Source organism: Petaurus breviceps, unplaced genomic scaffold (assembly GCF_028583685.1).
Source record: "Petaurus breviceps papuanus isolate PSGF00001 unplaced genomic scaffold, PetGlider_PUasm1.0 175, whole genome shotgun sequence".
NCBI classification, from domain to species: Eukaryota; Metazoa; Chordata; class Mammalia; order Diprotodontia; family Petauridae; genus Petaurus; species Petaurus breviceps.
The window spans coordinates 61,217,494-61,239,437 of NW_027185764.1; the positions used below are offsets into that span (position 1 = coordinate 61,217,494).

A 21,944-nucleotide genomic window follows, 5' to 3' on the forward strand; every position below is an offset into this window, starting at 1 on the left:
CCTGGGTGAAGCCCACACCTCTAGGAATGCAGGTGACCCTCTCTCCTTTCAAACGCCCAGGTCCACAACCAGGCTCTGCAGCTGTGGGGAGAGGAGAAAAGCCTCTGTGCTTGGTTTATGAATCACCACATTCACCATCTATGTGAGATTCCAGAGTGTAACTGATTTCTAGTGATAAAGTTGATCAGTTGTGTGGCACCAAGAAAACTTTAGTTCTGTGTAACTTCAAAAAATTGGAGTTTTAAGGTCACCAGATTGGTAATTCATTTGTTTTTATTTCACAGTTCAAATTTAAGAACATAATAATTGTTATGATATTGTTACTGATAAACAGTTGTATTATCTATGTTGTATGAGAAGCAGTTTCTCTTAAAATCTTGGAGTATTGTAATTTAGGAAATCATAAGCGTCCAAGTCTGTCTTTGTTTAAAAGGAAGTTTCAGTTAAGATTGTTTAAACTTGTAAGATTGTTAACTAAGTTATTTGGCTACTGTTTTAATGCTAAAACCTAAAATTGTTAATTGATTACTATATGTGGAAAGGGGGAGACTGGATGAAAACTTTTTTTTTACTAGTTCTGCTCGTTCAGAACAGTCCTCCTGCATGATGTTGTAAAACTATCAAAGTCCCTAGAAATTATCTCTATTAGGCAAGGTCATTCAGCCTGGAACGGAGTAGTTATGAAGCTCCTAAACAATAGACTTGACCTGCTTAGAAGTAGCAAGTCTATATACAAAAGAGTAAAAAGGATCTCTAACAATTGGCTTTACCAGGACGAGTTCAAAAATTGTGAAAGGAAAGATGTTAAAGGGAATCCTTTATGTATGTGAGTAAAGGTAAATCTTTGTGGTATATTGCAACTCAATGAGAGTAAATTGATGTTAAGGTAAAAAGGTTTTGGGACTATAGTGCATGTGGATGCTTTGTCCAATTAGGTCCCTATTTTTCATCTTTATGGCAATGGAAAGTTAGGCGTAAGGTAAATTATGAAATTTTGCTGTTTTAAGGACACTCTTCCAGAATATTTTTGAGAATAATTGGATACATAATGAATTAGCTTGTGAGGTAGACATTAACTTCTTTGTTTATTTACTCTAGGATTCTAGTACAGAACAATTAGTAATAGAGATCAGAGGGTTGAGAAAATAAATGAAGATTTGGTTAGAAATAGGGATTACAGTGTGAGTTCAGATTAAGCATAGTCCCAGGAAGATAGGGAAGCTTGGGAAGTAGATGCAAATCTATTAGAGCAATAATTTATAATCCTGATGGGAGATTTGATTTTTATGAACAAGAATAAACATAGAAATGAATACATGTTATTTGAGGCTCACTTTAGAGATGTTCCTTAACCAATGTGAGGTTATAATCATATTTTAAACTGATTGTTGGAGCTTGTTATTTGAGATTTGATGGGACTGTTAACTGACTATTCCTCTGAGTCTAACTCCAGGTATGGATATTAAGAAAGGCTATGCAAGCTATCTGAGCTACTGATCCATGATGCCAGACCCTATGAGATACAGGTATGGAAGGCCCATGAAGTATGGGTATGGAAGGTCAGGAGAGCGACTGTTCCTCGTGAGCTGAGGTAGGATTCTCCTGACTCGACCCTCCCAGTGATACCTGACAGACTCTGAGCTTGGCTCAATGCGGATTGCGGCCTGGTATACATTTTGCCTGGAATTGACATTCTGAAGTTGGGGAAAATGGTTCCCTCATTACAGTTTTGTCCCTATTCTTGGTGGAAAGTTTCAATAATCAAAAGTTTTGAAAACACAACAACAAATCTATTAAATACTTGATTCTGGGACATCTCAAGTTACTAGATAGATAAAGCTATTAGGCTTAGGATTTAGTATAGTTATTCTTGCATAAATCAAGGTCCTTTAGTTCTTTGTAATAGTATAAGGACAAATAGATCAAGGGTTTGTGGGAATATTATTCTGTTATTTAGTTAGTATCACACTTGTCTCAGCTTTCTCATCATTAGTCAATGTTTAAAGGAGGATAGTTTTTGTACTTGGTAAAAATTTTAATTGTTTGAATTGTGAGCTTAATGGGAATCCCTTAGTGAAATCCCATCCTCCTAGTGGAGGACTTAATAATGGATTAATGCGAAATATAAAACAAGCATTGATTTTATGTGTGATCATGACAAGTGACCAAGACTCCAATTTTAATTTTGTAAGAATGGTAAGGGTTCTAGAGTGATCATTTAGATTGGTTCCAAGGTTCCTTTTATAGGTAAATGAATGAAAGAAGGTGGAAGAAAGAGAGGCTGGGATGCAGAACTGAAGATGGATGACCCTAAGCAAGGACTTCCATCAGATGGTATACCCCTGCCAGACAACAGTGTGTAAAGAGACTTTTGGACTTTGGAAGGGACAATTGTTTGTTATTGTTTTCTTTTGTATCTCTGTATCTACACTCATAAAGGGAACTGCCACCTTGTCTGTTGTCAGTGCAACAATGGGAATTAGAATTAAGAAAAGTGGAGAAACTTCAAAGGCATTAGACTATCTTTTAGCTGAAGAAGGAGGGGCATGTGGGATGCTCAACTTATCCAATTGTTGCATGAGAATTGACAATAACGGGGCTGTAGTCACATGTCCCTGTACAGATATGGCAGTCACCTTTTAATACATCTTGGTGGTCCTGGTTTGGAGGAAGTTGGTGGAAACAATCCTTGTGGTTTCTGCTTATATCTATCAGTGGGATTATATTGATTCCTGTATGCCTCCCATGTACGATCAAGTTGATCACAAATTTGGTGCAAACTGCCTTTGCCAAAATGATCAGATTGGAGACAAAGACTACTGAGGGAATTAGACTGATGGCTTTAAAAGGGTAAGGTTGGGAACCAATACCTACCACCACAAGGGATGAACCAGAAGGAACCAATGACTTAGAGAAACATTGTGAAAATATGCTCTGATTATTCAAGGAGAAGGAATGTGAAAGAATGCTGAGAAATTTCTAATGAGAAACCACAGTAGGGTATAGAAGAGGAGGGATTGTGTGTATGGGGGGGCAGGTAATGTGGTTTCTCAGAGACTATCTGCTAAAGCATGTGAAGCCTTAGGCCTCATCTAGGTGATCTTGGGGGAAAAAAATTGGAACTCTGAAAATCCCCTTGTCACCCCACCTGCCAAATAAGGGAATGTTAACAGAACAGCCAATCAGTTTTAAAAGATTACATGAGGAAGGGGAGGGTTGCGGTTTTGGAGTGGTTTTCGGCTATATAACCCAGCTTTGGCTTCTATATGGCAGCCTCCTCTCCCTGGATTTTCCAGTGACTGGACTGCCTGCTTCTCGCAAGATTCTAATAAAACTTTCTACCTTCACTTTGAGAGGTCTCCGAGTAGTCAATTTGGGTTAGGGTCTCTGCACCCCACACACATCTGAACTTCCATGACATGAAGTAACTAAAAGTAGAAAAAAGTAACTATTGGACATCATCTATATGTCATTCGTTAACTGTGGATAATCGCATGCAATTCTTTCTATAGGAACTCATTAGTCATTTCCTAAAACATACCATAAACAGATATATAGATATATGTATATCTATACACATATACTTCACACCATGCATAAATTCACTGCTGAAAACTATAGCTCTAAAATGCAGTAACTTCAGTAATGCTTATTTCTGTGTAATATTTACTTCAGTTTGTAATAGTATATCAGTCTATTGAGGGAAAAAACCCCAAAAAATCATACCATAAGTATGTGGTTCATTAACACCCCAAAAGAATACAGTTTACTCAAGAATAATACATTTACCAACAGAACAGCTCTTGTCTTTCTCTGTTAACAGTAAGCTAGGTGTTTACTCTTATTTGATCAAGCAGAATTCTGATTGCAGGTGGGGGTGGTATTAAGAGAGATTGCAATTCAGGAACTTAAAAAACAAATCTGAAAAGATTAAATATCAGAAACAAAGCCGAGGGGGAAAACTGAGAAAAAAAATGAAAAGAAGCCCTGATAAACATTCTGCCATTTGGGAACAAACTCCATTCCTTTAGTTTTTGTTGTATGAAGGAAGAAGGTAAACAAAATTAAGCCACATTGCATAGTGTCTTTAAACCTTTTCTGCAGGGTTTGCAAGGAAACAGGAAAGAGTTCATTTTAAGCACTTATTCTAGGCATGCTGAGTGACAATTAGTTTCAGCACAGTAGTTTAGTAAAGAACAGTGTGTAGAATGCCTACCCTTCCTCCCATTTTAGCCATTAAAAAAAACTCTTGGAGAAGATGGCAGATTTAAAACAAAAGCTTGCCTCCTCCTCTTTATAGTGTCACCTTTTTTTTTTCTGCTTCAGTTTCAGAAACAAAGACTCTAGTGAATCACAGGCTCACTTACATGAGGTCCCCGATAGCCCTTCTCCTTGTAACGATGTACATGAGTTTCCATCCTGTAGCCCCGTCTTTGTGCTCTAAGGTGATCTTTGAATTAATCAGCAGAGCAGTTCTTTGGGTTTAGCTGTCACAGAAGAATAGTCATTGATAGGCACCTGAATGTCATTCTAATCCTTAGGCTCCACCCCTCTGAAAAGAAAGGGGAAAAAAAAAATCTGAATTTGAGCCGTTCCTGAATTCGTGGACTGGAGCTTTAAGCTGGGAGGATACTGCCTGATTGGTGATAGTGACTTTTCTTTCTGCTGTACTTCCTTATTGACATGGTTTTATTCTTCCACTATGAAAACGTGACTCTTCTCCTGAATCACATGAAACAATCCAAAATCAAACCCTCAAATGTCTTTCCCACCGAAGCTCCATATACCAGATAGTTACTACAAGCACAACAAAGTACTAGACACTATGAAAGATGGAACCAACTCAATTCGGTTAAAAAAAACTGTTTATATTTATAGAGTCTATCAGAGAGGCTCTAGATATATGTATATTAGTCTATAGTAAAATATCTGCACACAGAATAGACTGTGTGCAGAGAGACTAGGAAGGGTGCTGGGAGAGATACAAAGGTGTTTTTTTTTTAGGGCAATTGGGGTAAAGTGACCTGCCCAAGGTCACACAGCTAGTTTTTGTGTTAAGTGTCTGAGACCCAGTCTGAACCCAGGTCCTCCTGACTCCAGGGCCGGTGCTCTATTCACTGCACCACCTAGCTGCCCCAGACTTAGATAAGCAGAGATTTCTGAGTCTTTTTTTTTGGAGGACAATTAAGGTTAAGTGACTTGGCCAAGGTCACACGACTAGTTTTTGTGTTAAGTATCTGAGGCCCGATCTGAACCCAGGTCCTCGACTCCAGGGCTGGTGCTGTATTCACTGCGCCACCTAGCCACCCCTGAGATAACAAAGTTTAAATAAGATATAGTCCATACCATCATTCAGATTATAGGATACCACATATAAACAATTAACTGTAATGGATCTAGTTTTGTTCATTTGTGTCTGACTCTCCATGACCCAATTTGGGGTTTTCTTGGCAAAAATACTGGAGTGGTTTGCCATTTCCTTCTCCAGTTCATTTTACAGATGAAAAAACTGAGGCAATCAGGGTGAAGTGACTTGCCCAGGGTCACATAGCTAATAAGTATCTGAGGTTAGATTTGAACTCATCTTAGATGCAGTCCTTCTGACTGCAGACCCAGCACTCTAACCACTGTTCCACCTAGCTGAAATCCTGCTTATAATTAAACCTCTACTCTCCAGAGAATCACAAAGATACCAGTAACCCTGAACAAAGCACAGGAAAGAGACAGTGAAGATTAAGACTTGTAAATCATTTCCCTTTCTTCTGTATGTGAATACTTGGGCACCTCACCAGTCTGAATTGGCCTTATCTATCATACATACACCTTAGTGTCCTCTCAGGGAATAGTGTAGCAAAAAGGATTTTATCTCTGTGTAGAAAGAATTGTCTGTATTCTTCCTTACAACATTATAGTGTTCTGTTTAAATGTGCTTTAGAAATTAAATTCTGGTATAGACTGAGATTATGGTAATTACAAACTCATTTAATTGAAAATTGACAGTCAGTCCAGATTGTAAAAATGTCAGAGAGACAATAGGGATTAGTAATTTGTTGTCATACATTCATGCCAGATTCTTTTTTTTTTTTTTTACTTTTTTTTGCTTTTTAGAAGGGGGAAGGCAGGGCAATTGGGGTTAAATGACTTGCCAAAGGTCACATGGCTAGTATGTGTCAAGTGCCTGAGGCCGAATTTGAACTCAGATGCTCCCGACTCCAGGTCTGTACTCTATTCACTGTGCCACTTAGCCACCCCATCTTGCCAGATTCTTTATGACCCTGTTTGGAGTTTTCTTGGCAGAGATGCTGGAGTGGTTTACCATTTCCTTCTTCTTCTCCTTTTATAGATGAGAAACTGAGGCAAACAGAGTTAAGTGATTTGCCCAGGGTCACACAGCTAGTAAGTGTCTCAGGCCAGATTTGAACTCAGGAAGATGAGTCTTTCTGAGCTCTATACACTGCACCACCTACCTGCCCTATTTAGGCATCCAACTAATCTAAGATTCCTACTGCTCTAACATTCTATGATCTATAATAATCTAGTTATTTTAGAGGGTTGGGGAGAAACTGAATCAGGTTACCAAGAGCATGAACCATAGGAAAATCTAGAAATATCCAAACCAGGGAACTTTTAGCCAATGAAGAAGTAAATCAGTAAAGTAAGGACTCCACAAAATAACTGGGGGGAGGGGGGGAGGGAGGCGGGGAAGAGGTGAAATAGGAAGCATTCTGAACCTCACTCTTAACTGGAATAAGGAGGTTAAAAGAGGAAAATAAAATAAAGAGAGACAGAGAGACATATGTACAGAGAGAGACAGAGACAGAATACTAAATTAAATTCAAGAAACATGAGTTAGGGCAGGATATAGGGGGGAAAGTTTTTAGAAGATTAGGAGGAAACCAATGAATTGCAAGGACCAAATGCTGACTTCAGAGAAGATAAAAAAATTGGCATTTCTCATGTTTAGGAAGTTAGTTAGTCCTTATGGTGGACTCAAAATTTTCTCCCTTTAACTTTTACTCACTGAGTCTAATACCTTCTGCAGTGAAGCAAAACAAGTATGTATAATATTTCTTTCACATGACAACCCATCAAATAATTGAAGACAAAGATCAAGTTCTCCTCTCCCCATTGCAATCCCAAGTATCCTCTTTTCCAGGCTAAACACTTCAAATTCCTCCAACTATCTCTTGTATATTTAATTTCCTGCTCACTCACCATTTAGATCTGTTCATTACTCTAGCCTGTGTGGATTTTTTTTTTAAATAGTACCTCATGAGAAGGATTTTCAAAAAACAAAAACCAAAAAGGTTGGGGAAAAGGAAAGATCTATAATCACAATTCTAAATGTTCTGGACAAAAAGGAAAGCAAGATTTTTGTCTTCTAGTAACCCTAACCTTATATTTGTTTTGGGTGGTTTTTTTGGAGGTGGGGAAGGCAAGCTAATTAGGATTAAGTGACTTGCCCAAAGTCACACAACTAATAATTGTCAAGTGTCTGAGGCCAAATTCGAACTCAGGTCTTCCTGACTCCAGGGCTGGTGTTCTATTCAATGTGCCACCTAACTGCCCCCCTAATCTTATATTTGATTCAATTCAACAAACATGCATTAAGCACAAAGCACAGTATTGGTAATACAAAGATGGAAATGAAAGAGTTTCTGTCCTCAAGAAATTTTTTACTCTGGGCAGAGGGAGGATACAACATGTATGCATGTATGTATGTATGTAAACATATATGACATATTTCCAAACACTTGGAGGGAGTGGTGGTGGTTTGAAAAGGCCTCAAGTAAGAAATGGTATCTGAGCTGTGCTTGAAGGTGAGGAGAAGGGTGATAGAATAAATAAGACTGATAGATAGAATAAGGAAACAAGACACTTATGAATGAGAGTTTAGATTTTAGGTTAGTTTAGCAGAAGAAAGGAGCAAGAAGGGAGAATGAAGTAAATTAACTCTTCTTTGAAAAGGAATCCATAAATGAACTTTTACTCTTTAAGAGAATGGATGGGCTAGAATGGGGTGGGGCAAGGGAAGAATTAATAGACAAAAATAAATAATAGGAAAGAGAATAAGAAAGTAAATTCAATCAACGTGGGATTGAACAGGGTAAGAGTATAAGAGAAGGAAAGTGTGAGAGGACACTGCGACTAAATAAACATAAATAAAATTATTTGCAGGGACAAAGTACTGACTTAAAAAAAGAGGGGAAAAAGGATGAATCCGTACAGAAGAATTATGTGCAAGAAAGCACAGACTTAACAATTATAGCCCTAATATGTGAATGAATTAAATTTTTCACAAAAATGAAAAACTTTCAGAGCTGACAAAAAAAACAAATTTTCTTCATGCAAGAAAAATATCAAAAATAGAAACAATAGAGTGAGAATGAGAATATTTGGAAATGTACTCTGTTTTAGACAATTCCAAAAAAAGCAGGACTTGTAAAAAATTATTTCAATTAAGGCAACAGCAAAAATTCTCATTGTCAAGAAAGAGAAACAAAATAGTTGTATTATTCTTAAGGACTCCACAAACCAAAATCAGGGAAGGATAAAGCATAGGAAGAAAAATAAAAACCAATTTTATTAATGCATATTGAAGCAAATTTTTAAAATTAAAAAGTCAGCAAAGATACCATACATATCTTTGATACTCACTTTGATAGTCACTTTGACCAAGTTGAATTTATACTGGGGATGCAAAGTTAGTTCAACATAAATAAAACAATTAGCTTAATTAATTACATAAGCAATAAAAATCATATAATTATATCAGCAGATGGAGAAAACATTTTCATCAAAATCTAGACCTTATTTATATTTTTAAAAATCTAAAGAGTACCAGCACAGAAAAGTTCTTCTTGAATATGATTAAAATTTTATATCTAATATCAAGATCTAATATTATTTGCAATGGAGAAACACTGAAAGCTTTCCCAATAAGAACTGGGATAAAGCAAGGATAGCCCCTCTATTATTTCACATTGTTCTAGTGAAATATCGAGAGAAAAATTAAATGTATAAACATAACAAAAACAGCAACACTAATACCTAGTATTTATGTAGTGTTTTAAAGTTTTCAAAATTTTGCGTATATATATATAAATGTGCTTGTGTGTATGCACACACATGCTCACACACACACATACACATACATACACATTACTAAAGAATTATCTGGCTCTAACCTTGAGGGAGCTTACTAGTTTATTCTCTGGATTTCTGGAGTGGAGTCTTTTACTGTGATCAAGCTTTTTCACTGAAAGAAAATTGAGTTTTTTCTCACCTCTAAATTTCTCACCAATTTCTGGAACACATCAATCATCTCCCTATTCCTACTCATAGAGGTTGGGTGACATGGCACACAATACCTCCAGGAAATTTACTATTATATTAGCATAAAAATATCTCAACTGAATAATGTACTGGGGGGCCTTCTCTGCAGGGCCCAAAAGGTGTAAACTCCTTCTAACTCCTCTCCCTGTTCTTTCTTCATATCTAAGCTCTCTAGTTTCTTTAAATACACCAAACTTGTTTTCACTACAATAGCCCAGGGCAGAAATACCTAGGCAATCTGGCAGCTTTGTGACAAGTAGGGGTGGAGGAAAGAAGAGAGGATAAAGCTTAATCTTTCTGAACAAACACCTGGAGCTTCCCCATCTTCAAAATCAAATGAACATAGCTACTTTGAATAACTATTCTTACTTTATGATTCTTGTAGCACTATCTTTCACCTGCAGGTCTTTTCCTATTAATCTTTAATATAGGTAATGAAGTGTGGAGTGGCAGAAGGGACACCAGTTGTGGGTCTTGGAAGCAGCAGCAGGAGTGGTCCTGGGAGTGCTCAGTGCCCAGAGAGGGTAAAGGGACTGAACACTTGGTCAGAAGAGATTACAGGACAGCCCCATGCAAGCACTGGGAGAAGGAGTGGGTGCCATATGGCAACTCTATTGCCCATTATCCAGTTCTGAGCCACAGTTCTAGGACAGAGAGGAGTTGTATGCCCAAGGGAGCAGGGGCCCTCCTTGGGAAATGACCATAGCACAGGCCAGGAAGACAGTGACCAGATCTTTCCCCATATCACACCACCTTGGAAGCACCAAAACCTTAGAGGCCCCCAGATCCAGCTGTGAAAAGAGCAGAACATAAAATTCAAATGCTCAGGACAGTCATCTCAATCTCCCCCAGAGCTAAGCAAAGCCTAACTCTAACATAAAGGTCAAAGTCAAGAAATGGGCTGGGGAAATGAGCAAATAACAACAATAAAAAAAAGAGCCTGACTATAAAAAAATTACTATGGTGACAAGGAAGCAATAAAGCCAACTATTCTAACTTTTTTTTGCCTAAGAGGTACTGTGAGTTATCTTTCCATAAAGCAGGAAATTTTTTCTTTGCTTTACTTTATAGTAAGAATGTCAAGGGGTGGCCAGGTGGCTCAGTGAGTAAGAACACCGGCCCCAGAGTTGGGAGACCTGGGATCAAATCCGGGCTCTGATACTTAGCACCACACCCGGAAATAACTGGCCATGTAACCTTGAGCAAGTTACTTAACCCCCATTGCTTTAATTAAAAAAAAGAATGTCAAGATAAAATTCATTTTTTTTTCCAATAGTATGCTCATTCATTACTCCTTGGACCAGGATTTCACATTTAAGTACCAATTGCCAAGTTAAAGTTTATAGGCAATCTAAAAATTGTGTGATTCTTAGCACTATCTGCTCATCTGCATGGGATTATAAATGATCTTAAAATTTTTCTTTGTTTCATAGGTTTTTAGAGACAAAGAATTCCTCACCAAAAGGCCAGTCAACTAGTGATGATCCTCTTTGTACTTAACTAGATTGGTCTTTGGTTCCAGGACTATTACCAAAGCCTTTTTAGTATGGTAGAACCTGTCAGGGTTTATACTTTGCTGGTACAATGTAAAGGATATTTCTTGTTACCTTTGAGTATACAATAAAACAAATCTTCAAATTCCTTTCTTTCCCTTGAGAATCCAGAGTCAATTCTATGTAAAAATGAGGCATTGAAACAAGACTTGAGGGGTAGCTAGGTGAGTAGAGCACCGGCCCTGGAGTCAGGAGAACCTGAGTTCAAATCTGGATTCATGTACTTAGCACAAAAACTAGCCTTGTGACCTTGGGCAAGTCACTTAACTCCAATTGCCCTCCAAAAAAGCAAAAAAAAAAAAAAAGAAACAAGACTTGATGGAGAATCACTTTCACATCAGCTTTTTAAATGTCCCCTCTACCTTCCAGGCATAAACAGAACCAGGGAGATTCATTCTTTAGCACAATTTTCCATAATAAGGATTTCTTCACTGACATAAGATGTTAAAGTTCAGCATTGGAAATTGAACTCTAGAGAGTGATTTGATCACCAAGACCTCAGGATTGCATGCTCTCAAATACCTTTGGGCCATTATAAATATGAGGTACTACATTCCAGAATTTCAATATGTAACTTGCTCTTGGTCTTTTTCTGTCCCTTCCATCCCACTCCCATTAAAAAAAATACAAAGAAAAGAAAAAGAAAGCCCATGTAACAAACATGTATGGTCGAGCAAAACAAATTCCTACCTTGTCCATGTACAAAAATGTATGTCTCATTTTACATCTTGGTTCTTTCTTCTATCAGGATATTAGTCAAAACTCATTAAGTGCCTACCGAGTTCCAGGTACTGTGCTAAGTGCTAGGGATACAGGGAAAAGCAAAAGACAGTCCCTGCTCTTGGGGAGCTCACAGTCTAATGGAGGAGACGACATGCAAATAAGCATGTACAAACAAGACATATTAAAGAGGATACTGAAATGCTCCTTTCAGAAGGCGGGATTTTAGACAGAACTTCAAGGAAGCCAGGAGGCAGAGATGAGGAGAGAGAGAACTCTAAGCATGGCGGACAGCCAGTGAAAATGCCCAGAGCTGGGAGATGGAGCATCTTGTGCTTGTGCAAGGAACCATAAGGAATCACAGAGTCTGTGGAGAAGAGTAAGATATGAAGAATACTGGAAAAGTAGGAAGGGCCAAGATAGGAAGGGCTTCAAAAGTCAGAGTATTTCCATCTGATCCTGAAGGCAACAGGGAGCCCATGGGGAACAATGGGTGATACAGTCTGACCTGTCCTTTAGGAAAATCACTTGAACAGTTGAATGGAGGATGAACTGCAGTGGGGAAAGACTTATGGCAGGAAGGCCAACCTATTGACTATTGTAATAGTCCAGATATAAAGTGGTAAGGGCCTGCACCAGAATGGTAGCAGTGTCAGAGGAGAGAAGGGGGAGAATGTGAGAGATATTACATTATGAATGGTAGTACTTGGCAACAGATTGGATATGGGGATGTGAGAGGGAGTGAGGAGTCAAAGATGACACCTTGGCTGAGAGCTTTGGTGGCTGGGAGGATGGCAGTGCCTCAGTAGTAGGAAGTAGGTAGAATAATCAGCAGTCCTTTGCAACCATGGCTGGTCATTGCATTGATCAGAATTCTTAGAATTCTAAAATTTGTTTGTCTTTGCAATGTTGCCCTTACAAAAACCGTTCTGATTCTGTTCACTTCCCTTTGCATCGGTCCATACTAATCTTCCCAGGTTTCACTGAACCCATCCTTTTTGTCATTTCTTATGGCACCAGATCATTCCACTACATTCACATGCCATAATTTGTTTAGTCATTTTCCAACTGATGGTCAATCCCTTAGTTTTCAGTCCTTTATACATATATAGCAGACTCTATTCTATATATAGTACATATATAGCAGACTCTAGATTTTTAACTAACTCCGCTGATTTCTAGCTTAGTGCTCTTTCTATTGCACCTACGTTGTCTTTTTTTAAAAATGATGCCAAGCACTCAGACAGCCCTGCAAAAATTAAAGCAATTGCCCAATATTGAGAAAGGATTGTACATTTCAGGACTCTCCTCCTTGCATGCACTACTACCTTCTTGTGTCCAGAAATAAGAAGCAAAATTGGAAAGAGTATTGGATTGACTGTCTAAGGCAATACTGCCTACTGTTATTAGGAGACTGGAGAAGATCAAGATTAGGACAAACACCAAAGGATGTAAATTTTTTTTTTAAGCAATTGGGGTTAAGTAACTTGCTCAAGTTTACACGGCCAGTTATTTCTGGGTGTGGTGCTAAGTATTGGAGCCCGGATTCGATCCCCAGGTCATCCTGACACTGGGGCCGGTGCTCTTACTCACTGAGCAACCTGGCCGCCCCTAAGCAATTGGGGTTAAGTAACTTGCTCAAGGTTACATGGCCAGGTGTTTCTGGGTGGGTGCTAAGTGTCTGAGCCCGGATTTGATCCCAGGTCATCCCGACTCTGGGGCCGAGCTTACTTGCTGTGCTATCTGGCTGCCCTTGTAAAATGTTCTTAAAGACATGTTTATCACAAAGTTCCATTTGTTCTAATGAAGGTGCTAAGTGCTATAGTAATTTTGGACATAATTGAAATCTCCTACAGCTTCAGTTGTAGTTTTGAAGGAATGCTTCACAAAGTCCCAAGCAAAATAAGTCCCCATCAGAACAATTCTAAAATGTAGCTATTGTTGCTAGGCAGATCAAGAAATTGAATCATGGGATTGGAGGATGGTGAGACTAATGATTATTATATGGGTAATGTGGGTTAAATGGATGCCATTACTGACAGACTATTGACCTTTGCCTTGGTCTAATCTTTCCTATATAGCTTCTTTCCACCAGAGGCTTCTGATGGTATAGCTAGATAGAGCCCTGGACCCAGAGAAAGGAAGACTAGAGTTCAAATCTGACCCCAGATACTTACCAGCTCTGTGATTCTGGGCAAAGGAGAGGCCCATCAAGTGCAGAATGGCCGAGCAAGTTATGGGATATGAATGTGATGGAATACTATTGTGCTATAGGAAATGATGAAGGGAACAATTTCAGAGAAACCTGAGAAAATTTATATGAATTGATGCAGAGTTAAGTCAGAAGATCCAAGAGATCAATTTATACAATAAAGACAATATTGTAAACATTATTAACTTTGAAAGACTTAGCAAATGTTAACACCATGACCAGCTACAAGTCTCAAAGGACTCATGAAGAAACATGCTGGCCACCTCTAAATAGAGAGCTAATGTACTCAGAGTGGAAAACGAAATATATTTTCTTCTCTCCCTCTCCCCCCCTCTCTCTCTCTCTCTCTCTCTCTCTCTCTCTCTCTCTCTCTCTCTCTTTCTCTCTCTCTGACTAATGCAGGAATTTGTTTCACATGGCTATACATATTTGTAATGGGTTTTATTTTCCTTTTCTTCTCAATAAGTGAGGAAAGGACAATACTGCAAAGGAAGAGAATTCAGAACTGAAAATAAACTAAAATTAGTTTGTTTGTTTGTTTGTTTTTTTAAGTGGTCAGAATAGCATTCTGTGCTCCAGGTCTAAGGTTCCCACTCCCCCTCTCTGCTACTGGACACTGACCTTGTAGGAAACATTGAGTAGAAATATAGAGTTGGGGGAGGTGGAGTAGCAGGAAATGCTTTCTAACTCCAGTATCAAGGATGTATCATCTAGCACCAACTCTGAGGACATTTTGCTAGCTCCTGGGGTAACTGAGGAGGAAGCCTGGTGGGAAGGTTTTGAACCTCAATGCCCAAACTATATAATTTCTTAAACTCCTTAGTTTGGAACATGCCTATAGACTGATTACTGGCTGCTTAGGTTTGGGAGGTGCTTAAGGTATATAGTCTATGAGGTAACTATCTTAAAATATTTTATTTTATTTCTTTTGCTTCTTCAGTCATGAGTAAAACTGTACATAGTCGGGGCATCTAGGCAGCACATTGGATAGAGCACAGTCCCTAGAGTCAGGAGAACCTGAGTTCAAATACAACCTTAGACTGTGTAACCCTGGACAAGTCACTTAATCCCAATTACTTCAACAAAACAAAACTGTATACAGTTCAACCATGCTTGGCTCTATCATGCAATGTTTAAATGATTGGAGTCTAGTGGAATATAAACTAAAGGAAATTTTCCCATGTAGACCACACCACTAAAATAATCAGACACGTCCCGCCACAATGCAAAAGGTACCAAACTAAGGAGAGAGAGGTCACTAACCTGAGAGCCAAAGAACATATAACCTCCAGAGTGATCACAGGACTGCCCAGAACTTGTTCCAGCTGCTGAGTTCAGTATATTGATGCTAGCCTGTGCTGTGTTGGTACAAGCTCATCCTGGAACCCTTAATGAACTCCAACATTTTGATGGACATTCTTATTGTTCAAATGTAGCACCCGGAACTGAGCAGATTTCTCCAGGTATAGTCTGCCCAGCACTGAATAGACGTTTGTTCTGAACACTGTCTATTAATTCAGTTTAGGATCACATTAACATTTTCTGTAGCCATAGCGCACTTTTGATTCTTCATGCACTCACAGTTAACTACAATCTCAAAAGTTTAACCACACTTCTTCCATACAGTTTGTGCACATGGCATTTTGAACCTAAATGCAGGAGTTTACATTAATCCTTGTTCAATTTAATTTTGCTACAACCATTTTATTGGTCTTCCTCAAGGTATTTCTGGATTCCATGACAATGAAAATTTAAAAACCCATCACTGTACATTAAGTGCTATGTTAATTAAAAAAATCCAGAGTTCATGAACCAGTCTGTGACCACGGAGCTTACTCACAGCAAACTACTTCTGATCTGAAAAATGAGCATGCTTCCCTCTCTTCCTACTTAACACCTCCACTTAAGTCATTTTTCTCAAAACCTGCCTTTCCCCCATTTGTACTCTCTATTTGCTTGAATTAGCCAATGCCCAGCATTACCTTGATTGTGTGGTTTCAGAATGGAAATCCAACTTGATGTGCCTTAGTAAAGATCCACTACTCCCTCCTTAAAAAATCCATGACCTTTGGCAGATCTGATGAGCTACCTGGAGAGGAAGGCAATTACAATGCAGGCATTCTAAACTCGGACTAGGAGTGCCGAGGGCAAATGCCCAACAAAGGCTTCTCTCATGAAAGATCCACCCCCTTCCTCCTCTTTCGTGGACAGATGAGTCACACCTAAAACTCTTGTAGCCAAGGCCCAGACAAATATCCTCCTCTCGCCTTACTGCTTCTGTTCTCCCATGCTCCAAGTCCAGAGGTATTTTGTGGTAGGCCCTGAACTTTGCCTCGTGTGAGTTAAAGCACTCAATAATGAATAGCCAATCGATTTCCTTCTAGATTGCAAGATTAGACTAGTATTCTTTTATTATTCCTTTGTCAAGTTCCATAACAGTTATGAAGAACAAGTGTCTACTGGTGATGAAATGGACAGTATCAGGCTGGTAGTCAGGAAGACCCAAGTTTAAATCCAGCCTGAGATATTGACTAGATGTGTGATCCTGGATAAGTCACTTAACCTCTTCCTGCCTCAGTTTCCTCAACTCTAAAATGGGGTTAATAGCAGCACCTCCTTCCCATGGTTGTTGTAAGGATGAAATGAGATAATATTTATAAAGTGCTTAGAACAGTGTCTGATACATAGTAAGCACACTTCTGAATACTAAATAAAATAAATGATAAATTTTAATTAATTAATGTTATATTTATATATTATATAAAATATATTTATATAACTATATATAAAATTATATATTATAAATTAATAAATAAAAATAAATATTTATTTCCTTCCTATATTCAAAGCAGTGTTGGGTGTTGAGGTTGGGGAGACAAGGTTTAGGTAAGATCTGATCCATGTCCCCAAGAAACTTGAAATCTCACTTTAATTGTTCAGTGAATGAGTTATCTTTCCGCCTGATTTATCATCCATAGATTTGATAAGAAGCATCTAAGTTTTCATAAACAGAAACAGAGGCTTATCCCACTCCATTAGAGACCTCCCAGGTATAAAGAATTGTAGGTATCTAATAGAGAACGTTTTGTATTAACTGTCCTTACCATGTTATTTGAGAGTAATAGTAGCTGCCCTCTGGGGACTGTTAACATATGATCTCCAGGTCCATTGAAGGAACCTGAAATAAAACATAGTCCAATATGCCAATTAAATGCATTTATTGTCTGAGAAAAGGCTTGTACAGGAGAGATCCTAAAGGGAGCAGAGAGGTAGAGATTCTTCAGTTGCACAAAGGAGAGAGAAAAGGGAGGGAGATAATAGTTTCTAGAAGCTTTTGGAGGAGGAGTGGGGGTTTAAGGGATAAGACATCTATAAATAGATGAGCCAGGGAGTAAGGTGTTTGGAAGGTCCCAAATCTTTAGCTGCTGCTCAAGGCTGCCTTGAGTTGTTTAAGGCTGGTCCAACCTCCATAGCCATGTCCAAATTTATCTAAAGTTCATTTCTCAAAGGATCACTGGTATGTCAAGCAGCTCTGAGCTTCAGAAATCCTCCTAATTGGATGGTGGTTGTGTAACTCCATTGTCCTGCTCTGGTATAGGTCAGGCATTACAGAGCTCACGTGCACAGAACCCAACCTGCCATTTTGAGCAGAAATTTGGAATGCTGTTATTTCTTCTCTTTCTCCTTTCTTCTTTCTTTTTTGAAAAACTGGGACAATTTACTTTTGTTCCAGGAAGTTTTCATTTTTAATTTCTTGAAATATAGCTCTAAAAAAAATTCTTTTTAAATGCTCATTGTGTTTTAAATGGGACTACATGACTATGCTTTAAAATACAAACCAAATCTCTGTGGCTCACTGTTTAGGTTTTGATGGCTTAGAATAAGTGTAAATAGAAATTGTTTTGACCAGAAACTCTGAAGGTCTTCTCCTCCCTCTTCCTTTCCCCATTTTTGTGGTGACAAATTGAGCCATCTTATCCAGCCCTAAGTCACTGAATAGGCATAGCCTCAGATAAACTGAGACCTGGGAAAGACTTTAATTTAGAAAGGCCAAGGTCACCTACTGCATCTTGGGTCATTAATGTTGTCTTGACTTTTGTCTTGCTGTTGTATTTCTATGCCTCTGGAGGAGAGAGTAAGGCCTACAACTTTAGGCAGCTCTGCCTCACTTAAATCCAATTCACCCACAAGTAAAGACATCACCTTCATGATGTCATTGGTCCTCTTGAAGAATGACCAACAAACAACAGATGAACTATAAGGTCCGTTCTAATTCTTAAAATTCTATGATCTTCAAAGAAAGAAGAAAAGAACCCATATGTACAAAAATATTTATAGAAACCCTTTTAAAAGTGACAAAAAAGTAGACTCTATTGCAGAAGGCTACCAAATTATGGTATATGAATGGAATAGAAGAGTGTTGTGCTATAAGTAATGATGAAATAGATAGTTTCAGAGAAACCTGGAAAGACTGTGAAGTGATACAAATGAAAGAGAGCAGAACTAGAACAATCTATACAATGACAACAGCATTATAAAGAAAAACAACTTGGAAAAACTTTGGAACTCTGATCAGTACAATGATAATCATGGTTCCAGGAGAATCAAAGATAAAGCACACAATTCACCTCTTGCCAGAGAGGTAATGACGTTAAGTGCAGAATGAGACCTCCCTTTTTGGATATGGCCAATGTGGGAATTTGTCATATTTATTTTGAGTTTTTTCTTTTTCTTTTATTATTGTTTAGTTGGGGACAGGGAGAGTGAGAGCAGGAGGGAGAAATAATAAGTTTTTATAATAAAAAAGAAGACAAAAAATATATGATTTTATTAGTCCAGACTTGACACATGATAATTCATGTACAGTTAATATAAAGGTTTCCCAAACATGTCTAACAGTTGTTAAAGTTCTGAAAATAAGCTATCAGAGCCTGATATAGTGATACTTAGTTTTAATATGGAAGAAAATGTTGAATAGGAATACAGAGATCAAATTAGGTCCTGAGAACAGGGGGCAACATACAATTTCTAAAGTTTTTTTTAAATTACAAAATAGAAAATTATCAGCAAACAAACTTTCCAATATATAGAGGTCAGAAAAAAAGGATTCTATATGACATTGTGAATTTATTACATATGACTTTTTACAAAATATATATTAAATGTAGGATGGTCATACAAATATCACTCTTCTTGTCTGTGTCTACTTCTCAATTTTCCTCTGTATTTTTCAAATGTTCCCCCGATGCTTTTTTCTCCTTTTTTAAAAAATTACCATCACTACACCCTAATCTTTTTATCCAACATTTCCTGGTCACCTCCCTCTACCCGCACCTTCCTAATAAAAGTTTTCCTTTGTAACAAATCAGTTCACTCAAGTAAAGCAAATTTGTAGAACACACAATTTCCTAGCAAAGATTCTTTGTGTCCACCCTGTAGAAGTAACATGACCTCTGTTTTGTTTTTGTTTTTGTTTTTTTGCCTTTTGGAGAGGGAAGGCCAGGGGAATTGGGGTTAAGTGACTTGCCCAAGTCACACAAAGTGTTAAGTGTGTGAAGTTGAATTTGAGCTCAGGTCCTCCTGATTCCAGGGCAGGTGCTCTATTCATTGCGCCACTTAGCTGCCCCATGACCTCTGTTTTTTTGACTAGCCACTCAGACAAGTTGAATCTTACCTGAACTCCCCTGTTTCAGATAATAACTAGAAATGTGTTCCAACTAGCATCCTAGACTGAAATGATGAACAGTTCACTTACGTAGATATGCACATGTCTACATCTTTATGTAGATAAAGTCTTCCTGAGTTCTACAACCCATCCTACCTCTCCTTTGTCTAAGATCTGAGGCAATGATTGTCTTTATCACTCACTTTAGCACTTAATTATCTCCTGTTGTGGTTTAACTATTCTGTGTGTGTGGTTCTTGTCTTCCCAACTGGATTATAATCTTCTTAAGGACAGGAACCATGTTTTGGACATCTTTATATCATCAATACCTGGCATAGTTTGGAAAACACAGTAGATGCTCAATGAACGTTGAAAAGGACACTTTCAAATTTCTCTGTGGTTGGAGGGAAGTTGTAAATTTATACAGTTCTGGAAGCCGCTAGACTATCCATCACTGTCACTGTCAGTGGAGAGGATAAGCTTAACATTATTTCAGGAGAAAATAAAGGGTATATTGACAGGCTGCCATTTTGATTGTAAGTGGTGTGGAAAGAAAAATTTCCACACTGACTGAATCCTAACAAATTTGTTCCATGAAGTTTGGATTTAGCCAGATGGTCACATTTGAGGACCTAGAGGGCCACATGTGGTCTCTAGGCCAGACGTTCCCCACCCCTGATCTACACTAACTACTAGGAATACAAATACAAGCAGAAACAAAGTCTCTGCCCTCAAGGAGCTTACAATCTGATGAGGAAGATAGCATATAAAAGGAAGATGAAAAGGGAAAGGAGGGAGACTAAGGTACCAAGGTAGAGTATGGTAGAAATCAAGAGTACAGCTTAGAGAAGGACTGACCTGGGTACGCCCCTTAAATGGAAGTTCTGGGGCAATCCATTCAATCAGAGGGAGAGGCAAGAAGACAGGAAAATACTTCTAATATGTGAATTCTGAAAATGGAGTGAGGAATTTTCATGATGAAGAGGCATGATTGAGGAGATCCAGGGCATTACCTAGAAAGAAGAGTTTCCAGCCAAAATCCTGATAGCTGCTCAAAATCTCCTTTACCAGCTAGTGCTTAATCTCAGATATTTTAGTTTAAGATTTGGAACCCAACTAAAATGCAGATCCCTCATCACTTAGGGCAAGTACCCTAAGCTGTTATCACCATTCATTTATATCTTAATGTAATAAAGAGAAGGTTTTGATATAGAAGAAGAGGGGGAAAGAACAAGTTTTCTCATCTGGAACTGTCCAGAGTTTCAGTGGACTGGAAGAGAATTGAGGTCATAGGGTCCAAAGACAAGGACCCATCCCACCTTGACACAATGGATAAGGGCTGTACCATATTTTGAATCACTGAGGATAGATAATAGGAGAACCTCAGGAGAATTCTACTGCTCTATGACCATGGGTAGATCCTACATACATATCACCAGTACTTCCCAAGAATGGGCTTTAGGCCAATAACTCCAAGAGTGTGAAATTACAAACTGAATAAAATGTGGACAGATGAAGCCCAAATGACTTTAACGACTGATTTCCAAAAGTAGACCTATGTACTAATTAGGTTAGCATTTAACCTGGAGGAGAACCTGGAGATTTAATCACAAAACTTTTGTCCTGTCTATGGATGTATAATCCAATCTATCTGTGAGAACCACTGTGATAACCTGAGTAGAACAGCCTGTCCAGAAACTTAGATATTTGGAAATCACCTCATTCTTTCCAATGCACAAGTGAAGAAGGCAACCCTGTCTTTCTCAACCCCAAGACTTACAAAGGAAAAGTCAGAAATTCTTTTTTTCAAAGGATGCTGTCTCCTCCCCACCCTCACTTGCCCCCCCCCACTTCCTTTCTTCCCCTAGTATCATTTTACTCTTATCTGACATGGATATGACTGTAGTCAAGACAGATTGTGAAGGACAAACCAAGAAGTTGCTATAATGAATGAAAAAAAAATGCCCTTTCAGACTACACATTTTCACCAATATCAATCAGCCTTAATCTTAGGACTTGTAGTCAAGTTAAGAAGTGAAAGTAATGTATACATCTGTGTTCTGACTAGTGATTTGCCATTTCCTTCTTCATTCAATTTACAGATGAGGAAACTGAGGCAAGAAAAGCTAAGTAATTTGCCCAGGGTCACAGAGTCTGAGGTCAGATTTGAACTCAGGAAGATGAGTCTTCCTGACTTTGGGCTGGGTACTCTACTCACTGTACCACCCCACTGCCCCTGCCTATTAGAATGGCCTAATCTAATAAGTTTCTGTGCCTCAAGTGAATTTTTTAAGACAGGTCTTACTATATCATCCTTCTACTCAATATCTGGTCACTGGACCCAAACTCCAGAGGAGAAAGTGAGGCTGGTGACCTCACACGGTCCATCCTCACTTAAATCCAATTCACTTGCAAGTCATGGCATCACCTTCCTGATGCCGTGATCCTCTTACAGAAC

The 21,944-nt window shown here is 38.5% G+C and overlaps 1 protein-coding gene across 1 annotated transcript in view; it reads right to left on the reverse strand.

The window, feature by feature from the left end:
* GNE (glucosamine (UDP-N-acetyl)-2-epimerase/N-acetylmannosamine kinase) overlaps positions 1-15,979 on the reverse strand; it is a 115,716-nt gene extending 99,737 nt beyond the window's left edge. Inside the window, exons 1-2 of the mRNA XM_069085234.1 lie at positions 15,804-15,979; positions 4,368-4,552 (exon numbers count right to left, since the gene is read on the reverse strand). Coding sequence (XP_068941335.1) covers positions 4,368-4,418 — 51 coding nt within the window. The 5' untranslated portion in view covers positions 4,419-4,552; positions 15,804-15,979. The remainder of the gene's footprint in view (positions 1-4,367; positions 4,553-15,803) is intronic.
* Positions 15,980-21,944: the final 5,965 nt, after the last annotated feature.